At 52.3% G+C, this 16,599-nt stretch overlaps 3 protein-coding genes across 3 annotated transcripts in view; 1 reads left to right on the top strand and 2 right to left on the bottom strand.

The window, feature by feature from the left end:
- The window catches only part of CDH23 (cadherin related 23), a 343,293-nt gene extending 327,080 nt beyond the window's left edge, over positions 1–16,213 (top strand). The window contains exons 52-69 of the mRNA XM_049789257.1: positions 147–284; positions 1,436–1,555; positions 2,342–2,519; positions 3,192–3,403; positions 5,463–5,654; positions 6,661–6,774; positions 7,563–7,692; positions 7,791–8,042; positions 8,123–8,284; positions 11,061–11,317; positions 12,253–12,350; positions 12,651–12,771; positions 12,851–12,930; positions 13,026–13,066; positions 13,167–13,227; positions 13,869–13,998; positions 14,139–14,261; positions 15,894–16,213. Of these exons, the coding sequence (XP_049645214.1) occupies positions 147–284; positions 1,436–1,555; positions 2,342–2,519; positions 3,192–3,403; positions 5,463–5,654; positions 6,661–6,774; positions 7,563–7,692; positions 7,791–8,042; positions 8,123–8,284; positions 11,061–11,317; positions 12,253–12,350; positions 12,651–12,771; positions 12,851–12,930; positions 13,026–13,066; positions 13,167–13,227; positions 13,869–13,998; positions 14,139–14,261; positions 15,894–16,208 (2,724 nt within the window). The 3' untranslated portion in view covers positions 16,209–16,213. The remainder of the gene's footprint in view (positions 1–146; positions 285–1,435; positions 1,556–2,341; positions 2,520–3,191; positions 3,404–5,462; positions 5,655–6,660; positions 6,775–7,562; positions 7,693–7,790; positions 8,043–8,122; positions 8,285–11,060; positions 11,318–12,252; positions 12,351–12,650; positions 12,772–12,850; positions 12,931–13,025; positions 13,067–13,166; positions 13,228–13,868; positions 13,999–14,138; positions 14,262–15,893) is intronic.
- The window catches only part of SPOCK2 (SPARC (osteonectin), cwcv and kazal like domains proteoglycan 2), an 836,669-nt gene that overhangs the window by 637,314 nt on the left and 182,756 nt on the right, over positions 1–16,599 (bottom strand). The gene's annotated exons all lie outside the window — the stretch shown is intronic.
- Positions 1–16,599, bottom strand: part of VSIR (V-set immunoregulatory receptor) — a 58,527-nt gene that overhangs the window by 40,063 nt on the left and 1,865 nt on the right. The gene's annotated exons all lie outside the window — the stretch shown is intronic.

Here is a 16,599-nt window from a genome sequence, read left to right as displayed (position 1 = left end):
TCTTGAGTATCAGCTCCTCCTGCCTTGCCAGCCTGAGTTTTAGCCTGTTCCCTATGGTCTTTATTCAAGAGAGTTGGATTTGGGGGGCAAGGGATGTTCTAGAACAGACCTTGGGTTTCTCTTCATTGTGGCCCTTGGGCTTCTAGGAAGCTGTCTTTGAGGATGTCCCTGTGGGTACTGTCATCCTGACCGTTTCTGCGACTGATGCCGACTCGGGCAACTTTGCCCTCATTGAGTACAGCCTCTGGGATGGAGAGGGCAAGTTTGCCATCAACCCCACTATGGTAAGCAGGCCAGGGAGGTCTGGGCTTATGGAGCAGGATGGCCTGGGTCACAGGCTGAGCATCACCCACAGTTTTGTAATCTCCCTTCCATTTCTGGGTCCTGCTACCCTGGATATCTGGAGCCTTGGAGGTATTTTTGACAAGTCAGCAGACAGACTGCAGATGGCTGCCCCATTCCTCCAGATGTGGAGGAAGTGACCCGATGTCTTGAGACTAGCCCCTCAGGAGACAAACACTTTGGGGAGGCTTTGCCACCAGGGCAGAAAACTTGATGCAAGGCTGGGTGGCCTCTTGGGAGACTGTTTGAAGAAGCCTCGAAAGCAATGTGGAAGCAAGTGTGGGAGCCTGGCGAGTGGGTGGGGTATTGAGTAGCTGCTGGAGATGGGCCTTTATTCAGAGATCAGGTAGACACAGTCCCATGTTCAGGGACAATGCATGTGGAGCCCTCGGCTCAAGATTCATGTATCCATAGCCCTTTACTCTGGTAAAAAATAAATGTGGCAAAAAAAAAAAAACAGCTTCCACTCCTGACTGATGCCACCCCTGATTCAGTGTTCCCCCCACCTACCCCTAAGGTCTTAGATGTAATGTTCCCTCTCTGAGCTCTGCATCCTCAGATTCTACCTTCCCTACTCCTACTCCTGTGTCCTCCCCATTGCTATTAAAGCTTATTCTACGTTGCAATGAAAAAAAAAAATAAATGTGGCCCTGTGCTCAGTCATAGTATATACATGACCCTGAACTCTGGTATCATTTATCCATGTCCCTGTACTCAGAATGTAGATGTGCCTTGAGCTCAGTCTAGATGCTGAGGAAGATACAGGCTTCGCATGAGCATCAGATGAGTGAACAGAAACTGGGCAGAAAGGGTGCAGATGAATTCAGATCTATAGGCAGCTCAGGATGGCTGTCAGCACTGGGATGGAGCCCTGTGGCCAGACGGTGGGGCAGTCAGGATCCTCCTTCCTCAATGGCTGTGCTAGTACTGGACTTGCCTTCCCATACACCCTACACTTGCCAACTCAGCCACATTCCAGACCCACCCAGGAACAGCAGACAATAAGGGAGCCAAGATCAGCAGGGGTGTAGGGGGTGTGCCAAGTGGATATAGGTGACCACTATGCTGATGGTGACTGGCTCTCCACTGCTAGGGTGACATCTATGTACTGTCCTCCCTGGACCGTGAGAAGAAGGACCATTACATCCTCACTGCCGTGGCCAGAGACAACCCTGGAGACATAGCCAGCAACCGCCGAGAAAATTCTGTGCAGGTGAGGCTACCAGAGATCTGGGACACCAGGGCAGGGCATCTGGTGGCAAGTCTCAACTGCCTTGAGAGTGGTCACAAACATGAACATGCTAACACATGCAGACACATACCAGCATATACAAACAGGCACACACATGTGCATACACACAAACAATGTACAAACTGCTTGCCTGGGTTTGTGTGGAAACTTCAGTCACTGGACTGGTTCATCTTTGGGTGTGGAGGAGAACCCACATAGGTGAGTCCTGCACCTGAACAGGAAGGCCATATCTTCATCATCATTAGACCGAGGCATGGGGTATAATGTCATAGTATTAGTTGCAGGGCCCTCCAAACCTGGGGTCTCTCTTAAACATGAATCTCACTTGCTTCTCTTTGCTTCTTTAAACTGGAAGAAGTCTGGGCCATTCTTGAACTCATACTCCGTTACTTTCTCTCCCCTCACATCGTTCTAAGTAACTTTCAATCAAAACTACTTTGCTTCAGGGCTGGAGTGATAAATAGCAGGGAGGACATTTGCCATGCACATTGCCAACTTGGGTTTGATTCTAGCCATCCCATATGGTCCTCAAGCTGCCTAGAGTGATACCTGAGTGTAGATCCAGAAGTCACACACACACACACACACACACACACAGAGTCTCTGGAGATGCTAGCACCTCATTGAACAGTGCCAGCAAGCACCTGCTCTCCTCGGGCCCCATTGGCTCCTATGCAAGGCAACTGCCAGATGTCCCTGACCTGTCCCTGACCTCTGACCTGTTTCTGACCTCTGATCCCACCCCAGGTGGTGATTCAGGTACTGGACATCAATGACTGTCGCCCACAATTCTTCAAGCCCCAGTTCAGCACGAGCGTGTACGAAAATGAGCCAGCAGGCACCTCAGTCATCACCATGCTGGCCACTGACCAGGATGAGGGTGCCAATGGGGAGCTGACCTACTCGCTGGAGGGTCCAGGAGTGGGTGAGAAAGAGCCCCTCCCCCCCGGGAAGGAGCTTTGGGCAGGCAAGCAGGCTGCTGGGGGAGGGAAGAAGAGAGGGAAGAACTGGTGGAAAGAGAAAGGGAGGAGAGAGAAGAACAGAAAGAGGAAGGAGGAGCCGAAGAGATAGCATGGAGGTAAGGCGTTTGCCTTTCATGCAGAGGGATGGTGGTTCAAATCCCAGCATCCTATATGGTCCCCTGTGCCTGCCAGGGGCGATTTCTGAGCATGGAGCCAGGAGTAACCCCTGAGCGCTGCCGGGAGTGACCCAAAAAACAAACAAACAAACAAACAAACAAAAAAGAAAGAGGAAGGAGAGAGGAAGAAATGATAGAAGAGAATGGAGAATGGGGGGAAAGAGAGAGAGAAGGGGAGAGAGAGGAAGGAGAGAAAGAGAGGGAGGAAGAAGAGCAGGGGGGAGAAAAGGGGGTAGGAGGGAAGAAAGAGGAGAGGGAGGAAGAGAAGGAGGAGAGGTGGAAGGTGAGGAGATGGAGGGGAAGGAAGGAGGAGGAAGAGGAGAGGGAGAAGAAGGGAGGAGAGAGGAAAGGGAGGGGAGGAGAAGAGGAGGCAAGAGAAGAGGAGGCTAGAGGAGGAAAGGGAGGAAGGGGATGAGGAATGTCCCAGCCAGCGACTCTCTCCCTTCTGTCCCACTTCAGAGGCCTTCGATGTGGACCCTGACTCGGGTCTTGTCATCACAAAGCGCCCGCTGCAGTCCTATGAGCGCTTCAACCTGACGGTGGTGGCCACAGATGGCGGTGAGCCCCCACTCTGGGGCACCACCATGCTCCTGGTGGAAGTTATCGATGTCAATGACAACCGCCCGGTCTTCGTGCGGCCGCCCAACGGCACCATCCTCCACATCAAAGAGGCATGTCTGCATCTGGCGCCTTTGCAAACCCTCCTCCCCTTGCCACTTCCTCTAGCCTCAGTGTGGTTCACATGGGGTCACCCTGGTAGGGAAACTGAGGCCACCACCATAATCAGCAGCACAGGTTGTGCAAGCAAGTCCTAGTTTCAGGCTAACTAGATTATGGCGGCCAAGCCAAATGGCCATAAATAGTGACTTCCCCGTGAGTCTTTGTTTATCTGCAGAAATGAGAAAGAGGATAACCCAGGCCCCTTGCCTGCCACAACAGTCTCCCCAACTTCCCTTACCCCATCTCAAAATACACACACATGCCCCTTCTGTCTGCCTGGCCTGCTGAGACCAGCGTGCAGCCTGCCTGGGCTTTGAGGGGCTCATCCAAAAAAGAAAGGGGAAGTGGCTGTGGTTCTGAGCTGCTCTTAAAGCCAGAAAATGCTCCTTTGTCTCCTGCCTTTTCTCTCCCTCCTCTCAGCACCCAAGCCCAACATAGGGCTCCAGGGGTATGACAGGCAGTGTCTCCCCTCTTGTTGTTTACTCCAAAAGTCAGGGATTGCCTTTGTTATCCACCCCCATGAGTGACCACAGAGGCTCACCACAGACCCTTCTCTCCATTCTTCCTCCCAACTGCTAGGTTTTGCCTTTATCCTGTTGGATTTTTCTTTTTCTTTTGGTTGAGGGTGTAGGTTTGGGCCACACCTTGCCCTATTCTGGGACTAGCCCCTGTGTTGCTCAGGGGACGATATGTGGTGCTGGAAAGTCAAATGAAGGTTGCTGGGGTGCAAAGCAAGTTCTTTGGTGCCTCTGCTACTTCTCTAACTTTTCCAATATTTTTAAACTATATCACTCATAATTTACATATTTCTATAAGATGCCTCAAATCTTTTCTGTGAATTAGGTAGGGTATGAACTAGTAATAATGATCCCTTGTTTTACCCTTCATTGAAGGTTTTACTTTTACTAAGTTCTATTCCTTAGTTTTTCTCTTCTAGGACTCCATAGTTTGAGAGCTCCATGTATCTATCTCCTAGACCATCATCATGTGTTGAACAATGGTGTATATGGTCCATTTTTTAAAGTTTGTCTTGTTTTGGTTTAGTTTTGGACCACACCAGTCCTCACAAAGGCAGGCTCAGGGAATTATAGGGATAACATGTTGCATGTTAACCACATGCAAGGCAAGCTTCTTACTTGCTGCAGGCTTCTGGTTTTAGTCTCATTAGAAATTAGGTGCAACCAACCACCAGCATTTTATGTTATGATCTGTGAGGCCCTGAGCTGATTATTTTTTTCAACTGAAAGCAAAAAGAAATGGGCTTTCTTGTGCCCTCAGCAGTCTTATCATGAGTCAAGTAGATGGTGCCAATTTAAATTCTTGATGTCTTGAAGGTTAATCCAGGGATTCTGAAAACTAAAGTTTAGAAAAGTAAATGGGTGCAGGCCTGAGACATTCCAAGTGCTGATGCACATACTCAGTATCTGTGCAGCCCCTTGTTTCAGTCCTCAAGCCTGCATATACCAGAGCCCCACAAAGCATGGTCCTAACCATGCCCCTCTTCCCAACCTGTTGAGCATCCCTGGAAGGTGCTCTCCCTTCACAGAGCCCCTGTAAAGCAGATGAGGTGGCATAACTAAGGGAACAAACAGCAAATTAGTCCCTGACTCAAACAAGAGCATCTAGCAGTTTTCTGTTTTCATTCCCTGTTGATGGGTGGTATTTGAGGATACCCAAAATTTTAGAGTGAGGCAACAGAAAGTGAGCAGACAAGAGGAAAATGGAGGGCTGTGACCTCAACTTTAGGATTCCCTTTCTGAACCTCGGCATGAGATGAGGTATTTCGGCTGGGCAGCTCCTCACAGGGTGAATGCCCTGGGAGAGTTTGGGACATGTGGAGCCCAGGATGAGAGACAGTGATTATGGAGCACATGGTCAAGCAGGTTCTGGCAGCTGTTCATACCAATGGGCAGCTCCTAAGACTACTGGAGTGGCAAGGGCATTGGCAAGGGAGAGAAGGACGAGCTGGGATCAGGGTGCCCAAGAAACCTCTCCTGGCTGGCTTCACAGGAGATTCCGCTACGCTCCAATGTGTACGAGGTGTACGCCACCGACAAGGATGAGGGCCTCAACGGGGCAGTGCGCTACAGCTTCCTGAAGACAGCTGGCAACCGAGACTGGGAGTACTTCACCATTGACGCCATCAGTGGCCTCATCCAGACAGCTCAGCGTCTGGACCGTGAGACACAGGCGGTGTACAGTGTAAGAGACAGGGTCCAGGGCATGTGGGCTGTACCAGGCAGTGTGGAGAGCATAAAGATGAGGTCCAGAGCAGGGACAAGGTTAGGGGCATGTCTCATGAGGGCCTGGATCAATGTCAGGTGCATGTTTTGATGGGGCATGTTCTGTGAGGGACTAAACCAATATTAGAAGTGTGTTCTGTGGGGATGGAGAGATAGCATGGAGGTAAGGTGTTTGCCTTTCATGCAGAAGGTCATCAGTTCAAATCCCGGTGTCCCGTATGGTCCCCCGTGCCTGCCAGGAGCAATTTCTGAGCAAGGAGCCAGGAGTATCCCCTGAGCACTGCCGGGTGTGACCCAAAAACCACCAAATAAATAAATAAATAAATAAATAAATAAATAAATAAATAAAATAAAAGAAGAAGAAGTGTGTTCTGTGAGAAGGGTGGACTATTTCCAGGGTTGTGTTTCATGAAGGGCTGGACCAATGTCAGGCATGTTTTGAGAGGGTGAGGCCAATGACAGCAGATGTGTTCTGTAGGGCATGGCCAGTGTGAAGGGTGGTGCCAATGACAGGTGCATGTTCTTGAGAGGGAATGTTTTGATAGGACAGGGACAATGATAGGGGGGCTTGTTCTATGTGGGATGGAGTCAATGCCAGGCACATGTTCTGTGAGGAGTGTGGCCAATTACAGGGGCTTGTTCTTGAGAGAACTGGACCAATGTCGGGCATGTTTTGATAGGCCAGGGACAACGGTAGTGTGGATATTCTGTGAGGGGCAGGGCCAATGATGGGCATGTTCTATGAGGGAGTGGACCAATGCCAGGTGCATGTTCTGTGAGGAGCAAAGCTGATGTAGGGCATTTTCTGTGAGGGGCAGAATCTATGGTAGGATTAGGGCCTGGGAATGACTTGACTTGACATCCCTAGCCACTCTCTTCCTTTATGGAATGTCTGGGATAGTGATGGCCTGGCCTAGGCAATACTCATGTGGAACCTCCTCTTTTTCCTCTGCCTCTGCCCCCAGCTCATCCTGGTGGCCAGCGACCTGGGCCAGCCCGTGCCATATGAGACCATGCAGCCACTGCAGGTGGCCTTGGAGGACATCGATGACAATGAACCCCTCTTCGTGAGACCACCAGTGAGTGACCCATCCCACACAGTGGGAATTCACCTGCTCAGGCATGGTCAATACATCCACAGCCTTGCTGCATGCACAGTTGTGCTTGGGAACTTTGTATACATTTCATAATCACGCATTCCAGAGCAGCTCTAGTAAAGAGTGAAAAGCAAAGGGGCCTAGGAGATGACACAGAGTTGCCAGAACTCAAGTTTGATTGCAGGAGCCTTAGCTTCAGTCTCTGGCATCACAGCACTGGTTGGGTGACCCTAATCATGCCTTCCCCACCCCTGGGTTTGAGTAGCACTACTCCACTAGGGGCAAACATGGAACCTTCCAGCCTGCACAACTGGACACTTTCACTGGTAGGGTCCCATACCACTGGACACTAATAGGGACCCCCCAACTCCCCTCCATGGAATAAAGCCAATGAAAATGCAGACATGCTCAAATTTGTACACATGTCATAAAAAAGCCCTCCACCGCTAGGCTCAGCACCTAGGCCAACTCTGCCTCCCACAAGCACCGTTCTCTGTGCACATGGCTCTTCTCACAAGGGAGACCTTTGTGAGTGCAAGTGTGGGTACTGGAAGACTTCAGAGCTCAGCCCTGCCCTCATGGCACCTGTCCCTGACCCTTGCTGAGGACCAAACCATTTGTCCTAGACCCTCTTAGGGTCCACAGTTCCTGCCACTCATACCACGAGGCCTGGGGGCTCCACATCTACAAAGCCCCCAGGCCTGAGGATGGGGCAGGAGCCAGAAGCCAGAACCTTCCTGTCCCAGCAGTGACAGCATTCCCCCCTGCAGAGAGGCAGCCCCCAGTATCAGCTGCTAACTGTGCCTGAGCACTCACCCCGGGGCACGCTCGTGGGAAACGTGACCGGTGCTGTGGACGCTGATGAGGGCTCCAACGCCATTGTGTATTACTTCATCGCAGGTGAGCCCTGATGGAGCTAGTGCCCAGTACCCTGGGGATGTGGACTCCCTACCCCTGACTCTGTCCCCCCTCATCCTGTGCCCCACTCCCACCTTCAGCTGGCAATGAGGACAAGAACTTTCACCTGCAGCCTGATGGACGCCTGCTAGTGCTGCGGGACCTGGACCGGGAGCGTGAGGCCACCTTCTCCTTCATCGTCAAGGCCTCCAGCAATCACAGCTGGACACCCCCACGGGGGCCCACTCCATCCCTAGACCCTGGGACTGACCTCACCCTGCAAGAAGTGCGTGTGGTCTTGGAGGACATCAATGACCAGCCTCCCCGCTTCACCAAGGCCGAGTACACTGCAGGTGCTGGGGCCAGCACTGGGCCACGGGGCAATGGGACCCTGCCCTACCCGTGGCTCATACCCACCTGCTCATTTCTGCAGGTGTGGCCACTGACGCCAAGATGGGCTCAGAGCTGATCCAGGTGCTGGCCCTGGACGCAGACATTGGCAACAATAGCCTCGTCTTCTATAGCATCCTGGCCATCCACTACTTCAGGGCCCTTGCCAACGACTCGGAGGATGTGGGCCAGGTCTTCACCATGGGTAGGGGCCTGGCCACCCAGAACAGCTCCAGCAGGGGGCACTGTCTACTTGTACTGGGGTCTGAGGAGGTGGGGGCCTTTGTGGGCACCTCTAATCTATCCATTATCCACCTTTCCTTCTTCCAGTTACTCAGCACACTGTTAATCCTGGCCTCTATACCTCCTTCTCTTCTGTTTTATTGACCTGTGATTTTTTTTTCTTTTTTGGAGGTTGGGAACACACCCAGTAGCACTCTCAGAAATCACTCCCGGTGGGCTCGGGGAACCCTATGGGACACCAGGTTGGCTGTGTGCAAGGCAAATGCCCTCCCTGCTATGCTTTCACTCCAACCCCAACCCTGTGGTTTTCTTTCTTCCTTCTTTCCTTGTTTTCTTTCTTTTTTTTTTATTTGTTTTCTCTCTCTCTTCCTCTCTCTCTCTCTCTCTCTCTCTCTCTCTCTCTCTCTCTCTCTCTCTCTCTCTCTCTCTCTCTCTCTCTCTCTCTCTCTTTGAGAGGTCACACCCAGTAGCCCTCAGGGATATTTCTGGCTCTGCACTCAGAAATTACTCCTCACAGGCTTGGGGACCACATGGGATGCCAGGGGATGAACCTGGGTTTGCCCTGTGCGAGGCAAACACCCTACCTGTTGTTCTATCACTTGGCCCCTCTCTTTTTCTTTTTCTTCTTTCTTTTTTCTTTTGTGAAGCAAGATTGATTTATTATAGAAATTTCCTTTTGGGGGGTTAGTATTTTGGGTTTGGCTTTTTTATTTATTTTTGTTTTGGAGCCACACTTGGCAATTCTTGAGAGTTACTATTGGCTCTGTGCTTAGGAATTATTCAAGGATTACTTAGGATTGACTCAAAGGGTCCATATAGAATGCTGAGAATCAAACCTGACTTGACCACATACAAGACAAGTGCTCTATCTGCTGTCCTATCATTCCAACCCCAGGAAGATAGGTGTTTTGTTTGTTTGTTTGTTTGTTTTGTTTTGTTTTGGGGCCATACTGGGAGATGCTCAGGGGTTACTCCTGGCTATGTGCTCAGAAATTGCTCCTGGCTTGGGGGACAGTATGAGATACTGGGGATGGAAACCAGATCTGTCCTGGGTCAGCTATGTGCAAGGCAAATGCCCTACCACTGAACTATCACTCTGGCCCAAGGAAGATAATTTTTTTTGTTTTTTGGGGGAGGCCACATCCATTTGATGCTCAGGGGTTACTCCTGACTAAGCGCTCAGAAATTGTCCCTGGCTTGGGGGGACCATATGGGATGCCAGGGGATCGAACCGCGGTCCTTCCTTGGCTAGCACTTGCAAGGTAGACATCTTATCTCTAGCGCCACCTCACTGGCCCCGGAAGATAATTTTTATAGAAAAAAAATTTTTTTTTTGGTTTTTGGGCCACACCCGGCGGTGCTCAGGGGTTACTTCTGGCTATCTGCTCAGAAATAGCTCCTGGCAGGCACGGGGGACCATATGGGACACTGAGATTTGAACCAACCAGCTTAGGTCCTGGATCGACTGCTTGCAAGGCAAACACCGCTGTGCTATATCTCCGGGCCCTAGAAAAATTTTTATGTAGCAGAGGTCACCTAGATGTGAGAGTTCAAGGAAGAAAATGAACTTCACCAGAGTGAAAAAAAACCCACACAGATAGACATAGAGTCAGGCAAGGGAGTACATAGGCTTGAAGAATAAGCCGAGACAGCTTTTCTACCTATGAACTTTCTTCCTTCATCCCAGCTCTTCACTGTTTCCTCATCGCTCCATCTAGGCCTCCAGCCACCATTCACTTGTCTACTGATTCAGCTACCATTTGCTCATCTGTCCACAATACGTTCTTCTCGTTTGCTGTTATGTCCATCCATTGTCCTCCCCATCTCATCATGCTCTTTTTCATGTGCTCACCTATCTTTCTGTGTGTGCCCCACATGCCCATTTCAGCCACTATGCCGGGCACTGGGGAGCCAGAACTGAGAGTTCACTAACTGCTTACAGCTTCATATGTTCCCTGGTGCACATTTTAGAAACTTCCCTAGTGGGTTGCCTTACTTCCTATCCCAGAGCCTTCCCTGCTGTTCCCTGGCCCCAGACATCAGTCCAGTCTCCTTGGCCTGACATTCAAGGTTTACTGGGTCTTCCTCCTCCTCTTCTACCTCCTCCTGGTCCCTCAGTCCCAAGTAGACTCAGTCTCCATCCACTTCACACCATCCTCTCCTGGGCCTCTGATTCCCTGCCTTCAGGCATTCTTTCTGCTCCCTGTAATCATCCTTTGAAGTCTAAATCAAGTACCACCAACATCTTCCCATGCTGCCTCTTAGCTCCTGCTGCTCTTACGTGAATAAACTGGGGCAAAAGTGATGTGGATTGAAGAGGCCACACAGCTGGGAATTGGCAGCTTCAAGGCTGTTCCTCTGGGCAGCTCTTTTCTTGGGAGGTTGTGAAGTTCTGATATGCATGCGTGTGTGTGTGTGTGTGTGTATGTGTGTGTGTGTGTGTGTGTGTGTGTGTGTGTGTGTGTGGCAGGTGCCCCCCCCCAGGACTTGTTGGTAGAAGTATGGTGGGAAGTTGTATGAAGCATAGTGGGCGAGTTTTCACCAGAGCCCCCATATGGACCGCACAATCCCAGACACCAAAGATGCATGGACACTTTGGATGGACACCACTCTGTCTTTGCAGGGCTGCGGCCCTGAGCATGGCCTTCCCCTGGTCCTGTCCATCAGCCCTGCCCCCTTCCTGGTATTCTGGATTGGAGGGCACTGGATGACTCCAGTATCCCGGGTGCTTCCTGCAGGGTATGTGGATGGTATCCTGCGCACCTTTGACCTCTTCATGGCCTATAGCCCTGGCTATTTCGTGGTGGACATTGTGGCCCGAGACCTGGCTGGCCACAATGACACAGCCATCATCGGAATCTACATCCTGAGGGATGACCAGCGCGTGAAGATTGTCATTAACGAGATTCCTGACCGTGTGCGTGGCTTCGAGGAGGAGTTCATCCGTCTGCTGTCCAACATCACTGGCGCCATCGTCAACACTGATGACGTGCAGGTGCCAAGGGCCACCAGAAACAGGAGGGAGGAGGAGGGGCAGAGTAACTGGATGGTCAACAGGCTGATGGGCTGCATCATCTCAGACACTGTGTGGGCCCCAGCATTGCTAGGTGTGGCCCCAATACAAAAAAAAAGTGCAGGGACTATATCTGGCAGTGATCAGGGGTTTACTCCTGGGTCTCCACTCAGGAATCACCTTGCTAGATCCTAGGGACCCTGTAGAATGCCTGGGATTGAGTCCAGGTTGGCTGGGTGCAGAACAAAGCACATTACCTGCTTTACTATAATTGTGTCCCCCATTTTGTTTTCCTTGTTTTTGTTTTTTTTTGGTTTTTTTTTTTTGTTTTCATTTTTTGGGGTCTTTTCTCTGTTTGTTTTGGGTCTACACCCAGTAGCAGTATATAGGGTTCTGTGCTCAGAAATCACTCTTGACATGCTCAGAGAACCAGATAGAATACCAGGAATTGAACATAGGTTGGCCACATCAAAGGCAAATGCCGTACTTACTCTGCTATCGCTCTGCCTCCCCCCTCAATTTAAGGAGGGATAGAGGGCCTGAGCAATAGTACAGTAGGTAGGGCTCAGGCTTCACATGCAGCTAAACTGGGTTTGATCTTCAGCACCCCATATGGTGCCAAGTCCTGCCAGGACTTGATCCCTGAGCACCACTGGGTGTGACCCAACCCCTCCATGTTTTTTAAATAAAAAAAGAAGATAAAGGGAAGAGATGGCAGGGGCATGAAAGTGAGTGTAGATACTCTAGTATCACTTAGCTGTGACCTGGGATACAGTTTCTGGCCCCAGGTGCTCATGTATGAACTGAGACTCTATAGTTCTCTGAGGAATAGGTCCTTGGCAGTAACAGGGTATTAGGCAGTGAGAAGGAGGGGATCCACCGAGAGGGGCCCCCTCAGCCCCTACCCTTGCCCCCAGTTCCACGTGGACAAGAAGGGCCGGGTGAACTTCGCACAGACTGAACTGCTAATCCACGTGGTCAACCGAGACACCAACCGCATCCTGGATGTGGACCGGTGGGTGGAAGTCTACAGAATGGGTTTTAAAGACTCTGGATAGCCTCTTTCAGTGGCCTGCAAAGGTGGGCAGGCACAGGGAGAGGACAGAACCCAGAGATCCCTCTCCTGCCTGCACCACCAGGTCTGCCAAAGACTGGGGGGCGATTCACACACGGTCCTGTGTGAGGAGGGGTGCTGGGGCCTGCCTGCATGGACATGCATGTCTGAAGGTGGGACTGGGCAGCCTCACCCCATCTGGTAGGGTTCTCGGAGGTGTCCGAAGAAGGAGCTGAGGCCCCTGCCCTCGCCCACATTCAGGGTCATCCAGATGATCGATGAGAACAAGGAGCAGCTTCGGAACCTTTTCCGGAACTACAATGTCCTGGACGTGCAGCCGGCCATCGCTGTACGGCTGCCTGAAGACATGTCCGCACTGCAGGTAGCCCCTGCCCCCTTGAGTCTCCCTAGCTCTGCCACATCCTCGCCTGCTCATGCCCGGCCCTGCCCCCCTTCCCCAGATGGCGATCATCGTCTTGGCCATCCTGCTCTTCCTGGCAGCCATGCTCTTCATCCTTATGAACTGGTACTACAGGACTGTGTGAGTGAGCGGCACAATACCAGCTCTGGGGCCGACACCATCAGTGCCCGGCTTCCCTCCTTCCCTCCCTCACTGGCTTCTCTGCTTCTTTCCAGACACAAGAGGAAACTCAAAGCCATCGTGGCTGGTTCAGCAGGTGAGCAGGGTGGGGATGAGGAAGGGCCTGGACGGATGCCTCCCCAACCCCTTTCCCAGCCCTGGGACCCTTCGCCTCCACCCTGGCCTTGTTCCTGCAGGGAACCGCGGCTTCATCGACATCATGGACATGCCTAACACCAATAAGTATTCCTTCGACGGGTGAGTCGATCCTGAGACCAAATCTGGGCTGTGGGCGCCCCCTGGAGGGGTTTCCATCTCTTTTTTTTCTTTTCTTTCTTTTTTCTTTTCTCTTTTTTTCTTTTTCTTTTATTTTCTTTCTTTCCTTCCTTCTTTCTCTTTATCTCTTTCTTCCTTCCTTTCTTCCCTCCTTCTTTCTCTTTGTCTTTCTCTTCTCTTTTTCTGTCTTCCTTCCGTTCTTTCTTTTTCTTCTTTCTCCTTCCTTCTTTTCTTTTTGGTGGGGGTGTTTTGGGGCCACATCCATCGGACCTCGGGTTACTCCTGGCTCTGCGCTCAGAAAGCAATCGCTCCTGGCTGGCTGGGGGACCCTGGGGATCAAACCAGCATGGGCCACGTAAAGACAAACACCCACCCCTGCTGTGCTGTCACTTTGACCCCTTCCTCTCCTCTTGCAACCCAGAAATTCGGCCTCAGGGCGCCAGCTCTGAAGTCCTCTGGCATGTTCCAATCCCTTGGGTGCTGGGGCTGGAAGGAGCCCCATGGGGTTCTTGTCTGCGCCCGGGTTTCATGAAAGGCAGCACCACAGGCCCGCTTGCGGGTCGGTCGGGGTGAACGGGACCAGGCCGGCTCGACTGAAGGCCTCTGGCTCTGCTCCCCGGCAGGGCCAACCCAGTGTGGCTGGACCCCTTCTGCCGGAACCTGGAGCTGGCAGCGCAGGCCGAACACGAGGACGACCTGCCGGAAAACCTGAGCGAGATCGCGGACCTGTGGGGCAGCCCCACGCGCACCCACGTGAGGCCGGGCAGGGTGGGGTGTTTTGGGGCAGGGCACCCAAGGCTTAGCTTGGAACTGGCCATGGGGAAGGGTTGTGCCCAGAGGGGCGTGTCCTGTGCAGATGTGCCAGGGCTCACCACCTCGGTGCCTTTCCCCAGGGAACTTTCGGGCGTGAGCCTGCAGCTGTCAAACCTGATGACGACCGCTACCTGCGGGCAGCCCTCCAGGAGTATGACAACATTGCCAAGCTGGGTCAGATCATCCGGGAAGGGCCCATCAAGGTGAATCCCCACCTCAGGCTTCTGCACCCGAACACCCACCCACTTACAGACATGCACTGCTGATCCCAGATGCCTGCTGAGAGGCACAGGGGAAGGGACTGGGCTAGGTGGGAGAGGGAACATTCTGGGAATCAGTGGTGTGCACCCGCAGCCTCTGCTAGGGCATCCCCCCCCCCCCGACCCCCGACTGGGGCCTAAGCAGCAGGGCAAGGCGGCTGAGGAGCAACTTCCCATTTGGTGTCAGCGCCCTGCATGTGCCCTCCCAACATCCCTAGATTCACCTGCTGAATAATGAAGGGGGCCAGCAGGAAGGGTTTTGGTGGGGGCTTCACCCTCTCCGTCCCCCAGGGCTCGCTGCTGAAGGTGGTCCTGGAGGATTACCTGCGGCTCAAAAAGCTCTTTGCTCAGCGGATGGTACAAAAGGCCTCTTCCTGCCACTCCTCCATGTCTGAGGTAGCTGGGTGGCCAGGGAGCTGTGTGCCGTGCCCCAGCCCTGGGGGTGCTTTCTCCTCTCTGCCTCTCTGCCTCTCACTGGGGTTGCTCTTCTACTCTGCCTCTGTCTCTGTGTCTCTCTCACTCAACTCCACACACACAAACACACACACACTCTCTCAACTACACATACCCTCTCTCTTCTACACACACACACACACACACACACACACACACACACACACACACACCTCTGCCTGTGTGTCTCTCACTCACTCTCTACACTGCTAGGTTAGCAGCAAGGGTGGGTGGGGGCCAGTGAGTGAACAGAGGCAAGTTCTACAATCCATCCTGAGTGGGCTGCCTCAGAAACAGGTGGGTTCCAAGTACTCTCAGATTTAAGGAGCCCTAAGTCCTTCCTGTGAAGGGAACTCAAACATCCACACTTGCCTGCAGTGACTCTTGACACTGACAGTTTAAAAACAGAAAGTTGGGGGCCAGCGAGGTGGCGCTAGAAGTAAGGTGTCTGTCTGCCTTGCAAGCGCTAGCCAAGGAAAGATCTCACGACCACGGTTCGATCCCCCATTGTCCCATATGGTCCCACCAAGCCTGGGGCAATTTCTGAGCGCTTAGCCAGGAGTAACCCCTGAGCATCAAATGGGTGTGGCCCTAAAAACCAAAAACAAACAAACAAAAAAAAAACCCAGAAAGTTGGGGGTTGGATGGTACATTACAACAGGGAATGTGCTGCCTTGCATGTGGTTGACCTGAGTTCAATTACAGGCATTCCCATAGGATTCCCGAGCCTCTAAGGAGTGATCACTGAGCACTGTTGAGTGTGACCAAAAGAATGAAAAATAGAAAGTGAGACTGAGGCCTTAAATTCACTCCTAGCCCCTCTCAGCTTTCAGCATCACTGCATCCAAGAACAGAACTTCCACTAGGAGGGAGAGGCCCCTACACTGATTTTATTAAGATTTTTAAGTTAGACAGGGGGCCAAAGTGATAGTATGAAATGGTGGGCCATTTGTTTTAATTGTGGCTTACTGGATCCTCGGCATCCCATATAGTCCAGAAGTAATTCTGAGTGCAGAGCCAGAAGTCCTGAGCATTGCAGGTAAGCTGTTCCTGGATGGCCCAGACTCCAAAGAGGGAGTTGCAGGGGACCTTCAGACAAGTGGGTGCCCTGGCCTTTTGCAGCTGATCCAAACGGAGATGGACGAGAACACGGGGGACCGCAGCCCGGGTCAGGGCAGTCTGCACTTCCGCCAAAAGTCGCCCATGGAGCTCAGGGGGCCCATGGGGCATGGCAGCTCACGCACCCTGCTGCCCACTGACCTCAACAGCCTGCCCGAAGATGACCAGAAGGGCCTGGGCCGCTCGCTGGAGACGCTGACGGCCGCTGAGGCCAACGCCTTGGAACGTAATGCCCGCACCGAGTCAGCCAAATCCACACCCCTACATAAGCTCCGTGACGTGATCATGGAGAGTCCCCTGGAGATCACCGAGCTCTGACTGGGGTGTGGGACTCTGGGTACAGGCAGGACAAGGGTGGCAGAAGGACCGTGGGCTCCCACACTGGCCTCTCGGATCTTTGCCTGATGCTCATTCAGCATCTGATCTCGATCTTCATAAAATTTGTTATTTTTTTAAGAAAATCAAAAATGTTCAGTGTCCAAGGACAGGAAAGGAAGCTCGCTGGGGCCCAGGAGCCTGAGGACCAACAGTTAGATCCAGGCTGAGGTGACAGGCCTGCCTTTGACAACGCACCCCCCCCTCAGGTCTCTGACAATCCCATGGCCTTCCTGTCACCAGCGTGAGGCCCATTTCCCAGCTCCAGTGGGTCCACAACCTCTCCATCTCCCCACCATGCCCCCCTTCTGAATGTCAAGTGTTTGTGTAGACA

Source organism: Suncus etruscus, chromosome 15 (genome assembly GCF_024139225.1).
Source record: "Suncus etruscus isolate mSunEtr1 chromosome 15, mSunEtr1.pri.cur, whole genome shotgun sequence".
Taxonomy (NCBI): Eukaryota; Metazoa; Chordata; class Mammalia; order Eulipotyphla; family Soricidae; genus Suncus; species Suncus etruscus.
The sequence above is the reverse complement of the archived record's forward strand: the minus strand, read 5'-3'. Positions and strand labels throughout refer to the sequence as shown.